General features: G+C 52.4%; 8 protein-coding genes across 8 annotated transcripts; 5 read left to right on the top strand and 3 right to left on the bottom strand.

Moving 5' to 3' along the window:
• Positions 1-546: 546 nt before the first annotated feature.
• A1O1_00892 (triacylglycerol lipase) lies at positions 547-2,324 on the bottom strand (the record flags this gene model as incomplete). Its single annotated transcript, XM_007721807.1, has 2 exons — positions 547-704; positions 785-2,324. The coding sequence occupies 2 exons, from the start codon at positions 2,322-2,324 to the stop codon at positions 547-549; spliced, it is 1,698 nt and encodes a 565-aa protein (XP_007719997.1).
• Positions 2,325-3,140: 816 nt separating this feature from the next.
• A1O1_00893 (uncharacterized protein) lies at positions 3,141-5,210 on the top strand (the record flags this gene model as incomplete). The annotated part of the gene is made up of 1 exon (XM_007721808.1): positions 3,141-5,210. One exon carries the CDS (start codon positions 3,141-3,143, stop codon positions 5,208-5,210), a length of 2,070 nt encoding a protein of 689 aa, XP_007719998.1.
• A 1,406-nt stretch (positions 5,211-6,616) lies between these two features.
• A1O1_00894 (uncharacterized protein) lies at positions 6,617-8,447 on the top strand (the record flags this gene model as incomplete). The annotated part of the gene is made up of 4 exons (XM_007721809.1): positions 6,617-6,702; positions 6,769-7,344; positions 7,398-8,090; positions 8,147-8,447. 4 exons carry the CDS (start codon positions 6,617-6,619, stop codon positions 8,445-8,447), a joined length of 1,656 nt encoding a protein of 551 aa, XP_007719999.1.
• A 944-nt stretch (positions 8,448-9,391) lies between these two features.
• Positions 9,392-10,201, top strand: A1O1_00895 (uncharacterized protein; the record flags this gene model as incomplete). The annotated part of the gene is made up of 1 exon (XM_007721810.1): positions 9,392-10,201. The coding sequence occupies one exon, from the start codon at positions 9,392-9,394 to the stop codon at positions 10,199-10,201; it is 810 nt and encodes a 269-aa protein (XP_007720000.1).
• Positions 10,202-10,793: 592 nt separating this feature from the next.
• A1O1_00896 (uncharacterized protein) lies at positions 10,794-11,575 on the top strand (the record flags this gene model as incomplete). The annotated part of the gene is made up of 2 exons (XM_007721811.1): positions 10,794-10,901; positions 11,009-11,575. The coding sequence occupies 2 exons, from the start codon at positions 10,794-10,796 to the stop codon at positions 11,573-11,575; spliced, it is 675 nt and encodes a 224-aa protein (XP_007720001.1).
• Positions 11,576-13,485: 1,910 nt separating this feature from the next.
• On the top strand, positions 13,486-14,832 carry A1O1_00897 (uncharacterized protein; the record flags this gene model as incomplete). The annotated part of the gene is made up of 4 exons (XM_007721812.1): positions 13,486-13,749; positions 13,999-14,293; positions 14,390-14,486; positions 14,625-14,832. 4 exons carry the CDS (start codon positions 13,486-13,488, stop codon positions 14,830-14,832), a joined length of 864 nt encoding a protein of 287 aa, XP_007720002.1.
• A 744-nt stretch (positions 14,833-15,576) lies between these two features.
• Positions 15,577-16,742, bottom strand: A1O1_00898 (L-fuculose-phosphate aldolase; the record flags this gene model as incomplete). Its single annotated transcript, XM_007721813.1, has 2 exons — positions 15,577-16,098; positions 16,341-16,742. The coding sequence occupies 2 exons, from the start codon at positions 16,740-16,742 to the stop codon at positions 15,577-15,579; spliced, it is 924 nt and encodes a 307-aa protein (XP_007720003.1).
• An 846-nt stretch (positions 16,743-17,588) lies between these two features.
• A1O1_00899 (uncharacterized protein) lies at positions 17,589-19,146 on the bottom strand (the record flags this gene model as incomplete). Its single annotated transcript, XM_007721814.1, has 2 exons — positions 17,589-18,152; positions 18,244-19,146. The coding sequence occupies 2 exons, from the start codon at positions 19,144-19,146 to the stop codon at positions 17,589-17,591; spliced, it is 1,467 nt and encodes a 488-aa protein (XP_007720004.1).
• Between the last annotated feature and the right edge of the window lie 570 nt (positions 19,147-19,716).

The following is a 19,716-nucleotide window of genomic DNA, read 5'->3' on the forward strand; positions in this document are numbered from 1 at the left end:
GAATTGTGTGTATTCTCTCTCCTCTCAACCAGGAGAAGAGGGGTGGCCATGTAATCTGTCTAAACACCATGGATTCATGGTGGCAGGTGGCACCCTGTTCCCAGGGAAGGTGCAAGAGAAGGAAGGCGGTAATATCGACGGCATGCTTTATGCCTTAAGATCAAACATCAACAGCGCTTGCCTTTGATCATGGTACGGGCAGGTAAGGAGCAACCAGTAACTGGTGACTGGCTTGACTCGGGGTCGATCCTGCCAGACCCGCAGAGGCAACGGATGCATTCAGAGGTGATTGGCAATTTGATGAGTATACTAGTATATCTCAGAAGCCGTTGCGCTGCTCAAGGCTCAAGGCTCAAGGATCAAGGATCAAAGGGGTCAATAGTTGATATGCTAGCTTATATAATCATCCACTATATAGATGTTGTAGATCCTCAGATCCGTATAACTCCAACACCAGACACTGTGCGTAGGGTTGTCGAGATATGTCAAGATACCCCAGCCAAGGCCCGGTGCTAAGCAATCAGATCATACTGTCAAGTTCAGCACTCATCGATAATAGACAGAAATGAATCTGTCTATGATATACTGGATCCCCTCGGCGCGGTAGTAATCCGGTTCGACATACAGCAAATCCGTGACATTGGTGTCGAACACAACGTTTTGCGGCGAATCGAGTGTGTACACGGGCCAATGGACGCTGGTGGCTGTTTTAGAGAACGTGGTTTTTGGTCAGCGATCAAGAAAGAGATCCGATGGAGAGATGAAACGTGTATCGCCGACATACCATTATTTCCGTTCGGGTCACTGTCCACGATAAAGCTCACCCACATCCGGCTCATGATATTCGCCAATCTGTTATAACTCTCAGGCTCATTCGCAAATGGGTTGACCCCGACTGCCGTGTCATATCCCAGGCCCTGGACATTGTTATAGACAAAAGCGACTTCTTGAAAATGTGTCGCTCCAAGCTCCACCGGCACTCCGTTCACCAGCACGTTGAAATGGTAGCTCCAACTGCTAACATTGTTCGAGGCCCAGGACTGGGAAGTGAATCGGCGCGGGGCCTGTTGCATCAGGTCACCCCCGTATGCGGCCGCTCGTTTATACTGAGCGCCTAGAGCGGCCTGAGAGGGCGGCGGGCGGCCATGGAGGGTGGCAGGAATCCCTATGGCGGGAATATCAGGATATAGTGCGGCGATGGTCTGAGCAGTGGCATTATCAGGGCCATTCTCCATGACAATGGCAATAAACTGCTCTGTTGTATTGATGCCCCGTGCCCCAAATGCTGTACCTTCATCGAAATTCGTTCCGTGCAGCAGAGGGACTTTCACAAACTTGCCCTCCCGAAGCTGCTTTACCCCGGATTCTAGAAGCAGGTCGTTGTCAATGTGCGGGCCCCACCCAGGAACCTGAGCCGTGGCGCTGCTGTTGAAGACGGCGCTCAGAGTCTCGATTGGGACCTGACGCAAGCACGCCAATGTGTCGGGGGCGGAACTGCAGTTGGTGGCACGCGTGATATTGTTGTAGTATAGATCCCACTCCGATGCGTTCAGATACCGTGAGAAACTGACGGAGCCTCCGCTCTCCTCTATGCCCGCGCGGAAGAGCTTGTCGTCTCGTCCTCCATAGGCAAGTATCTGCACCGCCACGCTGCTGGCGCCCGCACTTTCGCCCCAGATAGTTACCTTAGAGGGGTCCCCACCGAATGCTTCGATGTTCTCCTGAACCCAATGGAGCGCTAGACGCTGGTCACGAGTGCCAATGTTCGTCACCCCTGCCTTGAGGATCTCCGTGCCAAATGAAAACCCAAAAGCATGCAGACGATAGTTCATGCTCACGCCAATGAAGGGCTTTCCCATGTCCACAGATTCCTGGATGATGGCACTCATATTATAGCGAGGATCTAGGCTGCCGCCATTGAAATATCCACCGCCGTAGATCCAGACTGCCACCGGCAGTTGCACGTCGGCAGCGACGCCAGAAGGCCGGATGACGTTCAAGGTCAGGCAATCTTCCGACACTGGGTTTCCGAGAACCCAGTCATCGCTGCCATAACCATAACACTCGGCCGAATACTGGGTTGCACTCCTCGCGCCTTCCCATGTGGTATTGAGAGACACTGGGTTTCGAAATCGAAGGTCACCCACTGGAGGTTGGGCGAAGGGGATACCTAAGAAAAGGTCCTGATTATACGTTGGGTTGAAGAGGCCCACATAGCTGCCATTCTTGGTAGTCGCTGTTGGGGCGCTGTTCTGCCCAGAAATCAACCATCCGTGAACGGAAACGCAAAGAAAGCAAAGCAGAAAACTGAGCAGGGAAAGCATGCTGAGCAGGAGTCTTGGTCTGAGAGAACAGTGTACGCACTCCTAACATCATATGTCAAGCAGGAAAAGGAGATGTTGGACAGCACAACTTGAGAGAATAGAGGACTCTCCTTCATACATCATGAGTGATTCCCTCACCTTTCACCCCGCGGTCGCCTCCTCATCTTCAGACCCACGAAGTGCCTGCATGAAGTGTAGGATTCGGCATTCGAACGCGGAGTTGTAACTGTTCCATCATCGAGAAGACATCATTCTGGATACAGGCTGAATGAATGCGGGGGTTCTAAGCGATGTCTGGAGAGAGATGTGGAGAGTGGTCGGAACGGAAGAAAGCCATGTCATGCGCTCGTATCGACAAGGGGCCTGCAGTGCTTATTGCAGCTTCAAACGGTGAGCGGTGAGAGGTGAGAGGGTGGGAGATGTGATGAGTGAACTGGAGGAAATCTCATCACTGTCATCGCCGTCGTTGCAGTCGTCGCCATACTCCCTACCTTGGAGTACCAGAAACTGCGCTTCGGCAAACCTTCCTCCATTCAAGTCTTCATTGTCTAAAGTGTCAAGCACAGTGTTAATAAATGTCCAGCGACTTTTAAGTTGATGAAATGCGAATAACGAGCTGCTAGTCTGCCAGAGACCAGAAGGGTCGAACGCGGCTTCTTACTTTCTAGAGGAAGACAAAATGCAGCGAGAGAGCCTCTAGGCAATGCCCACCGGGTGTGGTTGACAGTACCCGCAAACTCGTCCCTTGTGAGGGAGATTCAATACAACCTGCGACGCGAATTGCACACGACGACGACATTGTCAGGACTTAACACTATGGCGACGCCGACGCGATCACAGACTGTCTCGACCCCCAAACCACAACTCTCCACACCTAATAAGCTGATGGCCTCGCCCCGTCCTGGGACCTCTGGCAATTCTGGTCGACCTTTGGCCTACAAGTCGCCCGCAGTCAAAACTCCAGCCTCTCTTCACGGCCACGCCCAGCACTTCAGTGTCTCCTCCCAACCCTCCTCTACCCCTGCCGCTGTAGGAGCCATTCAAGACGACCTTCTCGCACTCAACTCACCTGCTGCAGCACTTATGGCCTCACTGGGTCCGACGGGTATGACACCCTTGCCCAGTGGTACAGATGGGCTCGGTATCACGGCCACCATGCATAGCACCTCTGTCAGAGGGGCGCCTGCTTCCGTGCATCCAGATCTGGAACGCTTTCACCGAGCGCAGCTAGTCGTGGAAATGCTCAAGAAACGGGTGGCAGGTCGGGGCATCACACGTGAAGGAGTGGAAAGAATAGCCCAAATACAAGGCTTTACAACCCTGTGGGACGATGAGAATCTTACAATTGCAGGCAACGCTGTTGACCTGGAAGTCATCTTTGATGCTATTGATCGTGACCGCGTTACGGAGGTCAGTCTCAAACTCAATACTCCCCAGAACGACGAACCTCAACCGCAAGACCGGGCCTCGGAGATCCTGAAGGACAATCTGACACCCTCGAACATACTTCAAGGGTTTCCACAATGGACAAGCCTTGACACCTTTGAGTCCAACCTGCAGTATCTCAGCCAACTTGATCATATCGAAGAGGGGGCGCCGTGTTTCGAAGCCGTCAACGGCCTGTATGATGCTTTTCAGAAAATCTGGAATGCTGAGCGAGAGCGTTTTGGTGGGCGAACAACTCGACAGCACCTCAGGCGCAGTGCTGTAGGCAGACCATCCCTCGACCGAAAGCCTATGCTTGGACTGGCTCTGGATTACTGGCGTGCCAGAGAAGACTCTCGGCAGGCGTCGGCGGAGGACGAAACCGAAACTGGCGACGATTTACCTTCCCACCTCTATACGGCAAGGATATCTTGCGAGCCAGGATCACCATCGACGGTACTGGCGAAGCAATGGGTATCAGACCATGGTCTTGCACCGACTGGGCCCGCGGTCGATGACAACGAAGCAGAGCTGGTCACACCCGACTGGCAAGACGCCGTTCATGACATGAATGACTCCAATGGAATCACCAAGGCTGATTCGGACAAACCACCTGATCTGTCATCAACTGTTCTGGACATGCATTTCGTCGGTCACCTGCTGCCCGAAGTCTACCTCCCTCTCAATGTTGCTGCCCGCCTGAATCTGGATCTCACCATGGTAGAGTTGAAGCAAGAGCTCACTGTGACCTATCAGGCAGCCCTACAAAAACACTTCAATGCGAGCCAAACTGACAGCGCCAGCGCTTCGCAAGAGAGATGGCCTAGGACCCTGCCGGTGTTAGACGAGAAAGAGTCGTCGCATTTCCGTCAACACTCCTATGCACTACATTCCGCCCAACACGCGGCCGCTCTCTGGTGTTATCCTGTGAAACAACTGAAGTTCACTCACCCGCGACAACTGGCGGCCGTTATTCCTGTCCTTCGCCAATATGTCCTCCTCTGGAGTATGATGCGAAGTCTCGTGGATTATGGAGCCACTGAGCGAAGCAACAAGTCCGCGTCTTCGGTGCTGAATGTTCAAACAACGACCGATCGTCCTCTCAAACGTAGCAATGTCAAAGGCGTGAGCTCCAAGTCTAAAGCTTCACCGAATTCGAAGACAATCCTGACGGACGACCAAGTGTTACCGGTTGACTTGAGTCTGGATGTTATCTCTGATGTCTCGAAGGCAAGACTTGATATCATTGTTCCATTGCTGGGTCCCCTTGCGAAAGGAAAACAGAGCCCCTTTGTCTCGGTGTCTTTATATGTCTGTCAGGGCGGCGAAATCGAGGTCAATCACGTCCGCGGTCTGCACACTGACGATTCTCAACTAAGGAGCAAGATCGTCCGTAATCTGACAGCTACGGAAGATATCGGCCTCCTTGTCGAATGGCTTCTGGAGAAAGCTCGCGCGTAGTTGCGAAGTCAGGTCGCCTACACCTCATCAACCTGATCCCGACGATCAGAAGCCCCCTAGACTTGGTAGTTTGCAGGGCAGGCCCGGTGCCTGCTCGGGCCGCCATCGACCGGCATGACTGACACCGCTTCTCTTTACAACAGCGCAGATCAAGAGTAGATATCATATTGAAAGCCTGAAGGCCTGAAGGTCAAGACACCCTTTCAACTGCGTCTGGTCAAAGCACTTAGGAGGATGGCCTTATTGCCCGGAATTGCCTGATTCGGTATGCCGGACCTGTCCGGGCTTTATCCGGTGGATCTCATACGTGTCACAGAATACGCGGCACTTTTCCTCATCTATGTTCCAAATGTCCAGCAAGCCTCTTGATTAGCACCATTCTAAGAGCCCTGAAGGGGGTCGGTATGCGATCCCGGGGTAACCAAGCCCAGGCTGATGCAGGGCGCCGCCCCAGAGCCGCTACAGATGAATTCGAACAGTTTCCCATAGTCTGTGAGGCCTCTTGACGTTCAGACGAGCGAGGTTCATACTCGGCATCAACAATCAAATTTTTCAATACTATGGGCCTCATTGCTGACCGCCTCTTTTGCACGAGCTTCTCTTCCCAGTCCAGGACTGGGACTCTCCACTTTAAGCGGACGGCGCCCGCTCATTTTTCTGGGTAGTGATGGACATTTGACCTGGTCCACCACGTGGGATCGGTACCAGCAGCGGCTGTCTCTCAGGGTCTGTATACCCACTGAGAATTTCCCTGGCGCGAAGATCCAGGCACGAAGAAGTTGGATACAAACAATACCCAAAATTTAGACTGGGGAAGATGGACGGTCCACGAAAAGTCAGCAACGCTAGAGTCATCTCCCGCCCACGAAAGATGTCATTTTGCATTGTGAGACGACGAGGACAGAATAAGCTCCGTCCTGGATCAGCCACAGCCATCATCGCTACCATCGCTACTCCTCTCAGACTTCCATTTCGGGTATCCCGGCCCTGGTTGAATATATTTGACACGGTCATGATTGGATCGTTATGATATTGGCGGCCACCAGGGCGGGGAGGAATGCTGATCACTCCTCCACAAATCCTTTTGTCAGTCGCTGTCATTGTAACTGTGGGCAAGGCTGGCAGGCAAGTATGAAGCAGGGCTGAACCAACCAGGGGCTCCATAGACATCAAACACCGCTTGTATACTGGGTACTGGAAAACAATTAAGAGCCACAAGACAACAACCGAGAGCCACAATCTCTGTACCGGTCCACAGCAATGGCTCCTGGATTTGTGAGCTTTTCATGTGTTCTGAGCAGGGGAAGACGGCTACATAAGAGTGCGGAAGTCTCCTGGAGAATTTTCGTCTCCCACACAACGAGCTCGAAGTATCCAATCCTCCTGAAACAGAGACACGAGACACGATGAAGGTCTTCAACAGCCGCTACTTGGGCTTTCGGGGCACGAAGCTCAACATCATGATCAGTATCATCGCCGGCATGGACTTCTTGTAAGCACACCAGGCACCAGCTGTCCAACCAGACTACTACACCCTTGAAGCTGACAATCTCCCAAGGCTCTTCGGATACGATCAAGGTGTTATGGGAGGCCTCCTGACTCTTCCAGCCTTCACTTCTGTGTTCCCCGAGATTGACACCTCTGCCAACGGTGTGGCTGGATTGACCCCGAGTCAAGCCAATCACAAGTCCACCATCCAAGGCATCTCGGTCGCTTCATATAATGTTGGCTGCTTTGTGGGCGCGATCATTTGTATATGGGTGGGAGACTTCCTCGGTCGACGAAGGACCATTGTCCTTGGGTCGGCCATCATGGTCATTGGTGCTACACTTCAGGCTTCTGCATTCAGCTTGGCCCAGTTGATCGTGGGTCGTGTCATTACCGGCCTCGGTAACGGTCTCAACACTTCCACGGTGCCCACATGGCAATCCGAATGCTCCAAGTCGCACCGCAGAGGCCAGCTGGTGATGATCGAAGGCGCATTGGTTTCAGGAGGCATCTGCATCTCCTACTGGATCGACTTTGGCTGTTCATTCATCGACAATCAAGCATCATGGCGCCTACCGATTGCCCTGCAAATCATTTTCGCCGTGATCATTCTTGTATTCATTTTGGAACTCCCTGAATCCCCCAGGTACGCAGTACTTACAACCTTTGATGCCCCGCAACTTGGCTAACCTTTTGTAGATGGCTTGTTCTAAAGGGGCAAGAAGGTGAAGCAGTGAATGTACTTGCTGCTTTGTCCGACGAATCGACCGAGAGCCAATCCGTCAGCATCGAACTCGCTGCCATCAAAGAGACTGTTCTGGAGCAACAAAAGACCAGCTTCCGCGATCTCTTCACCATGGATGAAGATCGTCATTTCCATCGAGTGGCGCTTGCCTATATCATCCAAATGTTCCAGCAAATCTCGGGTATCAATTTGATCACCTACTATGCTGCCACGATCTACGAGAACGAAATTGGCCTGACTCCTTTCATCTCTCGTATCCTTTCTGCCTGCAATGGAACCGAATACTTCCTGGCATCATTGATCCCCATCTTCATCATCGAACGCGTGGGACGTCGAAAGCTTCTGTTGATCAGTGCAGCCGGTATGTGTGGCTCGATGGTGGTCCTGGCCATCATGAACAAGATTGGAGGCACCAGTTGTGGCATCGTCGCCGCTACCTTCCTGTTCTGCTTCAATACTGCGTTTGCGATCGGCTTCTTAGGAGGGTGTTGGCTCGTTCCTGCCGAGCTTGTGCCTCTACGGATCCGAGCTCCGAGCAATGCTCTGTCTACGAGCGCGAATTGGGCGTTCAACTTCATGGTGGTCATGATTACACCTGTTTCGTTTTCGTCGATTGGGTACCAGACATACATCATCTTCGCTGTCATGTAAGTGGTGATCTGTTGATCGGGCGGGAAGAGCACATTTCTGACATTTGTGACAGTAACGCATTCATGGTTCCCGTCATATACTTTTTCTTCCCCGAAACGGCATACCGCTCACTTGAGGAGATGGACATGATCTTCCGGAAGACCAAGAGTATCTTCAGTGTGGTGTCGATTGCGAAAGATGAACCTCGACGATATGGCAAGAATGGAGAATTCCTCATTGCTTATGACGAGACTGAGGAACACCACCAGCGCCTGAGCACTGCCGAGCGCAGAGCCAGTGCTTCCAGCGGGACCAGAAGCAGCCATTATGACTCTGAGAAGGGGGCTCACCGAGAGCGAGAGCGATCGTTCTAGAGGAGCGACATTGAAAACCAGAGATCAGAGATCAAACATAACTTCCTGCAGGAACAGGACATGGACAAGGTTACGACTATATGCAGGCAATGACGGATGCCAGGTGCATATGGAAAAGACATGGGACAAGAATTAGGGTCGAGACCGGCTGCGAACAATGTCTCTAGGTTTGGGATTTGCAACAAGGACAGCAAACAGATGATTATTGAGGATTGACGAGGACGAGTGTCAAGCCATCATGACACGACACATTCATGGCATAAGCGGGTTCAGGAAACAACCGGATGAGTTCTGGGAGATACATAGCATTCAATGTGATAAACATCGACTCTTTGTGCCCAATCATGATTATTTGCGAGTACATCATTGCATAGAATGAATTGCTACTTGGGACCCGGGACAATAGAACATAGAACATGGGTTCCCGCATCCCCGCAGGAGATGTCTCAGATACTAGTATCTCAGATATATATCATTTGTCGATGTGTTAGCACACCATCTTCTTCCCATCCTCCACTAATACCCCATCACAGTAATCATCTGGCTCTTTCGGGCATTACTTATCATCCATTTGTCAGTAGGGGTCTCTGACCGCGTGTAGGTTGTCACCTCGAGGACTCTTGCCGGGGTGAAAAGCAACATTAAAGACTCTGCTTGACGGGCCTTGACACATATATATCTACGGACCACGACTTACTCTTTATCCCTTACTCTTTTACACCCGGTCGTTGCCCTGCTCTGAATCTGGCCTTCAAATCGCTTTTCTGTCTACGGCTGACCAGCCCTCGTCATCTACCACCAGGACAGTCAGCTCTACAATCACGCAAAATGTCTGAGTGAGTATATCCCATCTACTTCCCAGTCTGTCCTCTAGCATCAAGATCCAAAGAACTAATCCTCGTCCTCTGTGTCTCTCGTCCAGCCTCGCAGATCTCGGCTCCAAAATGTTCCGGCCCAACTCAGACTTCCAGCCCAAGATATTGTCCACCACCAAACGAGTGCGCGGCGTCCTGAACGGCAAATACATCTTCGACACCACCGCGGCCAAACTCGTCTGGGAGCACAAATTCTTCCCACAATACTGGATCCCCAAATCCGATTTCCTACAGACTGCCACTTTTACAGACCACCTCCCCACTTCCGGCAGCGGCACGCAATGGTCGACATCGACACTCAGCGTTGTCGGCAATTCCAAATCCGTACAGACTCTAATCGTTCCGGACTCATTCAACTCCGAACTCGCAGGCCTGGTCAAGATCGAGTTCAAAGCCCTCGACGCATGGTACGAAGAGCAAGCCCCAGTCCTGTACCATCCCAAGGACCCCTTCCACCGCGTCGACATTCTCCCGTCGGGCCGACATTTGCGGGTGGAACTCGACGGCGTCGTGCTCGCCGACACGGGCTCCGAGGGCGGCGTCATGTCACTCTGGGAAACGAATTTTCCCGGGCGTTGGTACCTTCCGCCCACGGCGGTCAACTGGGAGTATTTGGTCCCCAGTGACACGCACACAGGGTGTCCGTATAAGGGCGAGGCGAGCTATTATCATGCTGTGGTGAAGGGGAAGGAAGTCAAGGATGTGGTGTGGTGGTACAAGAATCCTACTTTGGAGAGTGGGCTGATTGCTGGCATGTTGTGCTTTTATCCGGATAAAGTGGATACATGGGTCGATGGGACGGCGATTGAGAAGGTTGGCATGCCGAATATGAAGAAGCCCACTCCTGATGAGGAGGATAAGTCGAAGCAGGAGAAGTGAGGTCAAGGAACTGCTGTGGTTGGTGAGTTTGGTTATAGTTTGGGACTGGTGTAGGGTGTCTATTTTGATGACAGTATTGTCACTTGAATGGGGTTTGTGAGAGAGGGTCAAAACACTCTGCAGGTATTCGGTCGGCGATGAGGGCCATAACACGTGTGGGACTGTTGGAATCAGTGTGACCCAGGACAAAATGAGCATGCACGACATGAAGACTGTTTGAACTCTGCCAGCTGAATGAAGCGTGTTGACCGTCTCCTGGCTGCTAGAATATGGATAGCTGTGAGGCTCTCCACATGACCCGAGTGCTATGGACTCTATGAGTGCCGTTACTGTAACGGCATAGACTTCGTGGCCAGGGTTAATGGTTCTTGAGAGGGATCCTAGTATAAGTTCAATACCTCGACGAGGCTGCGCAAGGCTGAGCATTACATAAGCCCTTGATCCGCTCGTCAACAACGACGTCATTTCAAATCCAAGTCTCGATCTCGTCAATTGTTTCGGTTGAGGAAAAAGTCAGTGATTGTCCGACCACTCAACACACGATCGCAGGACCGGCGACGAGCACCAAGGAGAGACACATTTCTCAGTTATCATGAACGGCCTCACGACCACCAGCACACGACTCATTCGCCAGACTATTCCACCACGACTCAAATTCCAGCTCCGCACCATCTCAACCCTCAGCAACAATCCTCACATTGTAAGTTATTGCTCTGCCATCAACGATTAACTAGGCATGACTGGTCCTACTGAACCACTTCTATCCTTGTTCATATAGCTAATCTATATCTGCGCCGCAATCAACAGTATGTATTTCCCGACCCGGACTCTCCATCATCACATCTCCTCTCCCTCCTCCCCACCGACCCGCCCACCCCGTCAATAGCCATCGGCACCACCACCGCCCTCCCACCCACACCAGCCTCGTTCACCGAAAACCCGAGATTCCTGCCCATGCTACACTCCGTGATCGGAGAGTCCGCGGCGCACGACCCAGACGTCCAGTCGCAGGCCGCAGTCATGATCTCGTCGTCCGGGACATCGCTGTTTCAGACCGCGCGACGACAGAGGACCGGGTCCGCAGGGGCCAGCGACCAAGGCGGCCACGGCAGCGCGGGCCGCGGCGGCTGGGTGCATGTCTCGGACTCGAGGCGTGTGCCGGAGTTCGGGCGCATCGCTGAGCCGGAGGATATCTTTGGGAGTGTCGAGGTCGATGGGGCGGGGAGGTTCGTCGATGGCCATGGGCGGTATCAGCCGAGTGGGACGTATAGGATCTGTACGAATGATGGGATTTTGGGGTTGACGGATTTCATGAGGGAGAGGGTCGTGGAGAGGTTGAGGGTCGAGGAGGCGGCGGAGAGAAATAAGAAGTGAGGAAGAAGACAGACACTTACACGAGAGGAACAAAGAGTGAGGAAGAAGACAGACACTCACAGGAAAGGAACAAGAAATGAGAGCAGGGAAGACAATACTCGAGAGAGTGAAAATGCTATTGCTTGTGGAGAGAGATTCGCCGGAGATATGATTGGAGTCAGAACACCCACCTGAGGAGTGGACAAACTCGTTTGTTCACGGGAGTGAAAAAAGTTGTTGTGGTCGTGTACTACCTCGATGAAAAGGCTACTGTGATTGTATGGTATTCGGAGTGAAAGGGATTTACAAATATGGGAAAAGGGGGAGTTCGTTCGGGACCGTGGAAGATGAATGGGCGGATGCCGTGTCCAGCTCAGTATGCAGAAATTTGTTCAGAGGGAACGCCGGGCTGTTCTACCATATTTTGCTGACACCAAGGGACTAAACTGTGTGGCCGGATCCAATGCAAGGGCCAGAGTGGAAGAATTTCGCGTCTGAAGAGATGAAAAGAAGGCAGGTAGATCCTCCGGTGTGCTTGTCGATGCTCTGTGGTATTATTTTGCTATCTGCGTACGGGCAAGGTGGTCTCAAGGTCTAGAGGCAGGGTCATTCCTTGTACTGTATGCCGAATACAAAAGCAGGACGAGCCTGGTGTCTGGCTGTGTGCTCCAGGCGAGTGTCGAGAGTCCATCATCCTCTGAGCGAAGGGAGAGCCGAAGAAGGCGCACACACGGGAGGGTCACTCTATGACTGCCTTTGAGATAGACAGCTGGTGGTATTTGCTGGACGTGACTGACAGTGCTGCCGGTACTTGATTCCCACGTTGGTCAGAGGTCGCACCACAGTTCATCTGTATTGGGCCACCGCACTCTGTCCATCAAGATGATTTCTGGTATCTCGGTCCCGAAGACAGGAGAACAAAGACCCCGGACATATCTTTGCCCAGTACTTCCCACTGCTTCAGTGGTTGTCTAGAGGCTCGCGAGTAATGACACTACCTGTGGTGTCTCGAGAACGATAGACAACTGTATAAGACTTTACTGTGAGATGGCTCAGTTCAAGTTTCTACGGCCTTGACAGTCCCCATCTTACCCTGCCATTCCCCGTCACAGCAGCCGGATTCGAGAAGGCCCAACATGACAAGGCTCGGGCGTGTCAGGGGGGTGAGTCCTCACAGGTGATTATAAAGCGGCAAGAAGTCGGCCCGGCCTTGACCCTACTCCTAACCCTAACCCTCAAAACCAGACCCCTACCAAAACCCCATCACATCACACCCCTCCGTCTCCGGTGGCCGCCCTGTTCTCCTTTTATCCAACCCCATTCCCCCATCTTTCATGATTCGGGTATCCCCCCTTTTCACCCTCCGGTTGCCCTCAGGACTTCTGTCCTCGGGTCCCGTCAGCTCCCCATCCGACCCCGTCGGCATTTCAACAAACACCGGCGGTCACTTGTCCCTCGGGCTCTCTATGCAAGCTAGGCGCTCTAATCCCCTCACTTCCTACTGTTGTTCCCCTTCGTACACAACCTTCCACATTCTGAGTCCGCACCGTTGGACCCTTGCTCCGGTGAGTGGAGAAGAGCCCTCCGGTACGATGGTGATGGCGAGCTCTACCCCGAGAATCAGTCCCGTCGACCTCTGGGCTAGGTCCGTTGCACCATGGGTCGGCCGCAACCCTTGTCAGAGAAATCGTGGGGCAGGTACAGTGACGCCGGCGACACAGTCCCAAAGAAAGAGTGTTTGAGCGACTTGTGGGTGACATTGGACTTTTTGTGCGTCTCTTCTGTCTCTGTCTCTATTTCTGTCTTGTTGTTGCTTCCTCATACAACTTCTGCTTGCTTGGTCGAGTCCACTTGAACCCTTCATAGAACCGCTCCCTGCGTGCTTGCGCAATTACTCTCTAAAGCGTGCTTCCACGTCTACCTCCCCCGCAATGTCTAAAGCGACTCATATCATCCGCTTCATTGCGAACGAAGACAACCGAATCCACCTCGGCCAATTGGTCGACACGAGTCGCGATGTCGGCCTGGATAGCCTCGAGGGCAAGGAGATTAAAGCGTACCTGATCAACGGGACCATCTTCACTCCCGAAGTCACAAAGCTCGTGTATACGGTCAAGCAGCTGTTGTCGCCTGTGTCGATGGCGGATTGTAATTACATCCGCTGTTTGGGACTGAATTACATGGATCATGCAAAGGTCAGAACTGATATAAAGTTGCCGTTGATGTCCCTCCACCGTCCGTGCCTTGCAAGAGATGGTTTCGTCTGAGATGACACGAGCGGTGTTGTATGGAGTAGCATCTGCGGGTTTTGTTTCAAGGAGACAGGCAGGCTCCTTACTCTGAAAGCCACGCAGACTCGGAGCATAAAATCTTCTTCGGACAAGAAGAGAAAAAGACCTTGGCCACACCTGCGATGACCGGACTAACTCTTTGTGAGCATACAGGAAGCCAACATGGCTCTTCCAAAAGCGCCCATCCTGTTCACTAAGCCACGCACCGCCCTCGCCGATCCATACCCGGCAGTAATTCCTGTTCCCAAAGCCGCGCAGGATGGGACTTCAGACTACGAGGCCGAGCTTTGTGTCGTGATCGGCAAGACTGGGCGCGACATTCCCGAAGACAAGGCGTACGAGTACATCCTGGGTTATACGTGCAGTAACGATGTCTCTGCGCGGACGATGCAGATGTTGACCACACAATGGTCGTTTTCCAAGGGGTTGGATGGGAGTTGTCCGTTAGGTACGTGAGACGCGAGCCAAACGATGCCAAACGCTTTCATCCGACCTGGATTACCCAACCAGTTGAGTGATGCTGACCAGCGTGGTGATCCAACAGGACCCGTTTTGGTGACCAAGGATGCCATCCCGGATCCGCAAAGTTTGAAGATCAAGGCGATCTATAACGGTCAGACCGTGCAGGATGGGAATACCAAGTAAGTCTTGATATCATGACATGCGATGTTGGGAGCAGAAGCCATTATTCAATCATGCTGGGATGGGGAATACTTTTGCGATTTTGAGTGCTTGCCTTGCATTGATACCTCTCTAACACTCTGCGTGTCTACCTTTAGGGACATGATTTTCCCCATCGCCAAACAAATCAGCTACCTCTCGCAAGGCACGACAATTGAGGGTGGAAGCATCATCTTGACCGGCACACCTGCAGGAATTGGATATTTTAGGGAGCCGCGCGTTGTTCTCGAAGATGGTGGCGACATTCGAGTCGAGATCGAGAAGATCGGCACGTTGGTCAACAAGGTGAGATATGAGGAGTGGTAGTGGATGGAAGACCTCGAACACACGGAGTCAGACGATATGAAAGAGAAGAGGCCGGTGGATGGCGGTTTTTCAGGAGAAGCAGGATTGAGCCGCTCCAAGTAGACATCAAATGGAATTCTGTGAAGAAGAAAAGAGGAGCCATGAATGGGCGTCATCATTGGAAAACCAGCATCAATTCAAGGCCTCCAAGGACTCGAACCGTGGACGCTTTCTGGGCATGAACATACAAGTATGATTTATCGAAAAACGATCTGCATAGATATATGTGCCGTGGACAGTGAATGCAGGGCAGGGCATGGCATGACATGAATGTTTGTCGTCTTGAGTGCCATTCCTTCCACCTTGAAAGATGTATTTGATTTCGGCGGAGGTTGTTGTGGACTGCTGTATGATATGCTAAACAACTCCCGTCCTGGCCCATCAGTGTCTTGTCACCTAGATATTTGACTCGGATTCGTTTCAAGGAGACTTTCTCCACTCGAGTACCAAGCTGCCTTTACACAATCTCTGCTCTGCGAACGGCAAACTCTCGAGAAGCGAGCTATGATAGATGGACAGCAACAGGATGAGAGATCGAAGAGGGACATAGTGGTCACGATCGATGGCTTTGTTGTTTTCTTGGGACAACTAGCATCGAGCACTCACTCACTCACTCACTTGAATATGGTAAAGGGGGGTGGGTATTCTATTGAAGTGATGTGATGAGAAAGATATATTTATATCTATATCTATATTCATATTCATTCAATTCTTGTAGTCCCCGCCGGAGAGATACTCCTCGTATCTCAAGTGACTCTGCATTTCAAAATACAGCGTCTCCGGATCACTGTTCATCTTGAAATTGTAAGCAGCCTCCTCCGGCCCGATGACTTTCTTCTGCAATCTCCCATTCGCCTCGGCCGCCTCGACCAGCAACTGCACCTTACAGCTCCGCTCGAGCACCATGTACTGGAACGCGGCCTCGTCGACGGTGTGCCCGACAGTCAACAAGCCGTGGTTCATCAGGATGGCGGCCTTGCCGTCGCCCAGCGCCTTGGCAATATTGTCGCCCTCCTCGGCGGCCAGCGCGACACCTCCGTACGACCGGTAGATCGAGTGCGCGTTGTAGAAGTTGCATACGTCCTGGGTCAGCATTTCGAGGGGTTGGGCAAAGGCCGAGTATGCGCGGCCGTAGATCGAGTGGGCGTGGCAGACGGCGTGGACGTCGGGGCGGCGTTTGTGGGCGGCGCTGTGGATCTGGACGCCGGCGGCGTTTGCTGGGATGTCCTGATACAAATTATTTGTAAGTATGTATGTCATATTTGTGACTTGTGTGCTTTGGGTTGGGTTGCTTTGATATGGGTTGGTCTTTTCTTCTTTTGAGGTGTTTTTTCTTCTCTTGGTTTGTCTCTCTTCTTTCCTGTTTTGTCTTCTCTTGTGGAGCTTTCTCGCTTCTTTCTCGTCGTCTTTGTCTCGTCGCCAAAGACGACAAGAAGAAACCCAAGGAACAAGTATGGCAGACAACTTACCATATTTCCCCCCACAACCTCCCCAGTCATGTAGTTGATACACACCATATCGCTGGCCTTGAGCATCCCATAGTGCACGCCCAGCGGGTTGATCCACATGCGGTCCTCGAATTCCGGGTCCCGCACGCTGATGTGCCCGCTGATGCCCTCGGCGTAGCCCTCGCGCGCCCACACCCGGAAACAGCCCGCCATGTGTTCGAGCTGCCACTGCCGCTTGGCCGCCATGTCGGTGAACGTCGGGATCTTGGGTAGGGGCTTGCTGTTTGCCCGGTGCGCCATGGACTCGAGCGGCGTGAGTTGTTGTTCTTTTTCGGCGGCTGTGGAAGTTGTTGATGTCGTCGCCGTCTTGGATCCAGTGACCCCTGCTGGGACTGCTTCCTCATAGATCGCACCTGGTGCCATGATTTAATGAAATTCAATAGATATCTTGATCGTATATGGTCTCGGCTGTGGCAGGAAATCTATATCTTGATCTTGTTCGTATATGCTCTCGTAGTCTCGTATGCTGGATCGGTTTCGTTGAACGGTGTTTCCACGCTGTTGGTTGTCAGACGGCGTTTCTTTTGCTTTTGTCTTTGGTCGAGCCGTGGACAAGCTCATGGGAGTTTGCTTGGGGTTTTTGACCAGAAAAACAAACGAGTCTCGGTCCCCGACGTCTCATATCTTGAGATGATAGTAATCCATGGCCGCCAGTGGCTGGTTCATGGATAGGGACGGACAACAACGACGGGGGAGCGATAAAATGCTGATAAGGTACTGGTTAGCAGGTGGAGACCCACGTTCTGATCCCTTAGAGTCGAGCTAGTATGCGGCGATTGGCGCTTCTTATCAGCATGTGCCATGTCGGGCAACGGAGATGGCCAGGCACGTTGGGCCAGACCGATCAGCCTTGCCCGGTCATACTGTAGGGGAGATGTACTGTTGAGACCGGGTTCAGTAGAGATGTACTTGGTTGTGTTGTGGCTGGATGCCACACGCTTGTTCAACTCTGTTGTTGTTTGATACGCAGGAGAGTAACTCAGGATAAGTTCCACTGCTAATCGTAACTGATACATATATGCTTTGCTGACTGTGGTCATTGGGCCCGACGACTCCTTATTGAGCGTTCTCAATGTGCGGGCATGGTTTCCGCGCATTTCGTAGTCAATGCTCTAATGAGGTCCGTGACGGTATGTGCACACTGTAAGTAGGGCGCCATGTCATAACCCGAAAGAGAGTCTTGTCTTGAGTAGACCTGGCCTTGTTGGATCATGAATTGCCGACATCCCACCACTGCAGGTCTTGATGGAATATATCCTGTAACATGCCATCAGTAAAGTTGTCGGCCGGCAATGAAAAGACCTCCGTATCATGGAGCGGCTCGACGGGGGTCGTGTTGGAAGGTGCATCACTTGGAGTCGGTAGAGAGATGTCAGATTGGCTCTGTTGTTGAATTTGGATTTGGATTTGGTTCTGATCACGACCACGACCCCGATCGTAGTCGTTTGCAGAAGTCGTCGCCGTAGTCGTCGTTGTACTCGCAGCTGCAGGTCTCCATATGGGCGGTGCGACCGGCCGGCCAGCCGCTTCGCTCATATCTTCGGAAATCTCAATGGTGGCTACTTGATCCCCAGCTCCGTCGTCGCGAAGCTGTAACAGACTACCGTCGAACAAGCCTCGGCCAGGACCATCAGTAGCGCCCCCTGGGGCCCCCGGCCGACTGTAGTCGAGAATCTCCAGCATCGCGGTGGTGTCGATACAGATGGTCTGGGTGGGCTGGTGTGCCGCATTGCTGCCGAAGGCGTGGTCGACGAGGTTCTCGAGATTTTGTTTCTGTATAGATACGACACCATGTCAGCTTAGTACTCTGATGACCAACCAACTTGAGTCTGGGCGGAAGTAGACACCGAGCGCGCACACCTACAATTCGATGACACCACGGCCAGACTTGAGCTTGGCGTTCAATGAATGTTTTGCACTTCTCAAAGTTGTCTTGTGCAGACCGTCTCAGCTCGTCGTTCTGGGATCTACAGTAGAACAGTTGAGCGCTGGCAGCCACGCCGGCAGTATAGCCCAGAAAGGGGTCGAAGAGGTCGAATTCCTTGTCCCGAGTCATGGTGATGAGACGTATGATCCACGTCGAATGCAACAGCACCGATTCGGACGAGGTTCTCCAGAAGGTATTGGGCATTTTGAGTTTCAAGGGTTGCGATCGCGAGGTCAGTAGAAACGGATGGTTGATGATGGTGTAGATGGCATGGTAGGTGAATTGGAAAAACAGCCACGGTCCCCAATAAGAGCGTTCGCGCTCCAGTGCATCTGGCGACCATTGCAGAAACCGCTTGTAGTCCCATCGGTGAGGTTGCGGGAGCTGGGTCTCCAGTTCATGCATGTAAGAGACGATCAGAGTGTAGTAGGACTCTGGGGCCCACGGTGCCCGTTCGGTGTCGGAGGCACAGAGCAAGATGTAGTTTCTCACCTCATTCCAATAAGCGCTCAGGCAGACTGTATAGTTCCAGATCCCGAGATCTTTGGCGTCGCCGTGATGTGAGACTTCCTCGGGTACCACGGGTGGTTCTAGAGCTAAGGCGCGCCGGGCATGGTCGCCGACGCTGACGCAGTAACGAAGGTTATCTAGACCGCCTTTCATGGAGATGGTCCTGTTGCTGTGCGCGCCGTAGAGTTGTTCTAGGATATATATGCTCCAAAATAGTCTTTTGCTCGCTTGGTCGGCCGAGTTTGCTTGCGCATGGGACTGGCGGAGGTCGAGACCGGCCGACCTCAACAAATCCCGGGCTAGATTTAAGTAAAGCGATGCTAGAGACATATCTCTTGCTGTGGAATGGTGAGCAGTCAGATTTTCTTCCTATAATACCAAAAATTCAGGGAGAAGGCGATGGGCGGTGTTGACGGACCTGCAAAGCTCGTACAACTGAGTAAACAAAGACTCTGGATTGTGCTGAACTTGACGACCGCATCGGCGATATTCATCATTACACGCTTTCGAGCCGCGTCACAGTATCTTTGAGACATGTCGTCCCTATCTCTTCCGAAATATGGCCGGGATGAGAATCTCGTGGTCAGTGCCAATATGGACAAGACCAGCTCTTCTGGCTGTTGGGAGAGTGAGTCTAGCTCTGCATCATCAAACAGCCAAAGAGGCTGTCGGTGGCAATGTCGTCGATAGAGAAGTGACATTTCGTACAGACAATCAGAAGGGGGAAGTAGACTGAGCACCCTAGTCAGTGAGAGGTCGGAAGTAGCGTAGCCACAAGAGAAGGAGTCGTCACCGTTCATGGACAGCTACCACAGGCCTCACGCCTGCCTCTGACGGCGTCGACAGACCAGGCGTATCCCCCCGTTCAGACTGCTCCCGAGTTTCAGACCTCGCATCAGC

The sequence above is a fragment of the Capronia coronata genome (assembly GCF_000585585.1).
Source record: "Capronia coronata CBS 617.96 chromosome Unknown acBCG-supercont1.1, whole genome shotgun sequence".
Lineage (NCBI taxonomy): Eukaryota > Fungi > Ascomycota > Eurotiomycetes > Chaetothyriales > Herpotrichiellaceae > Capronia > Capronia coronata.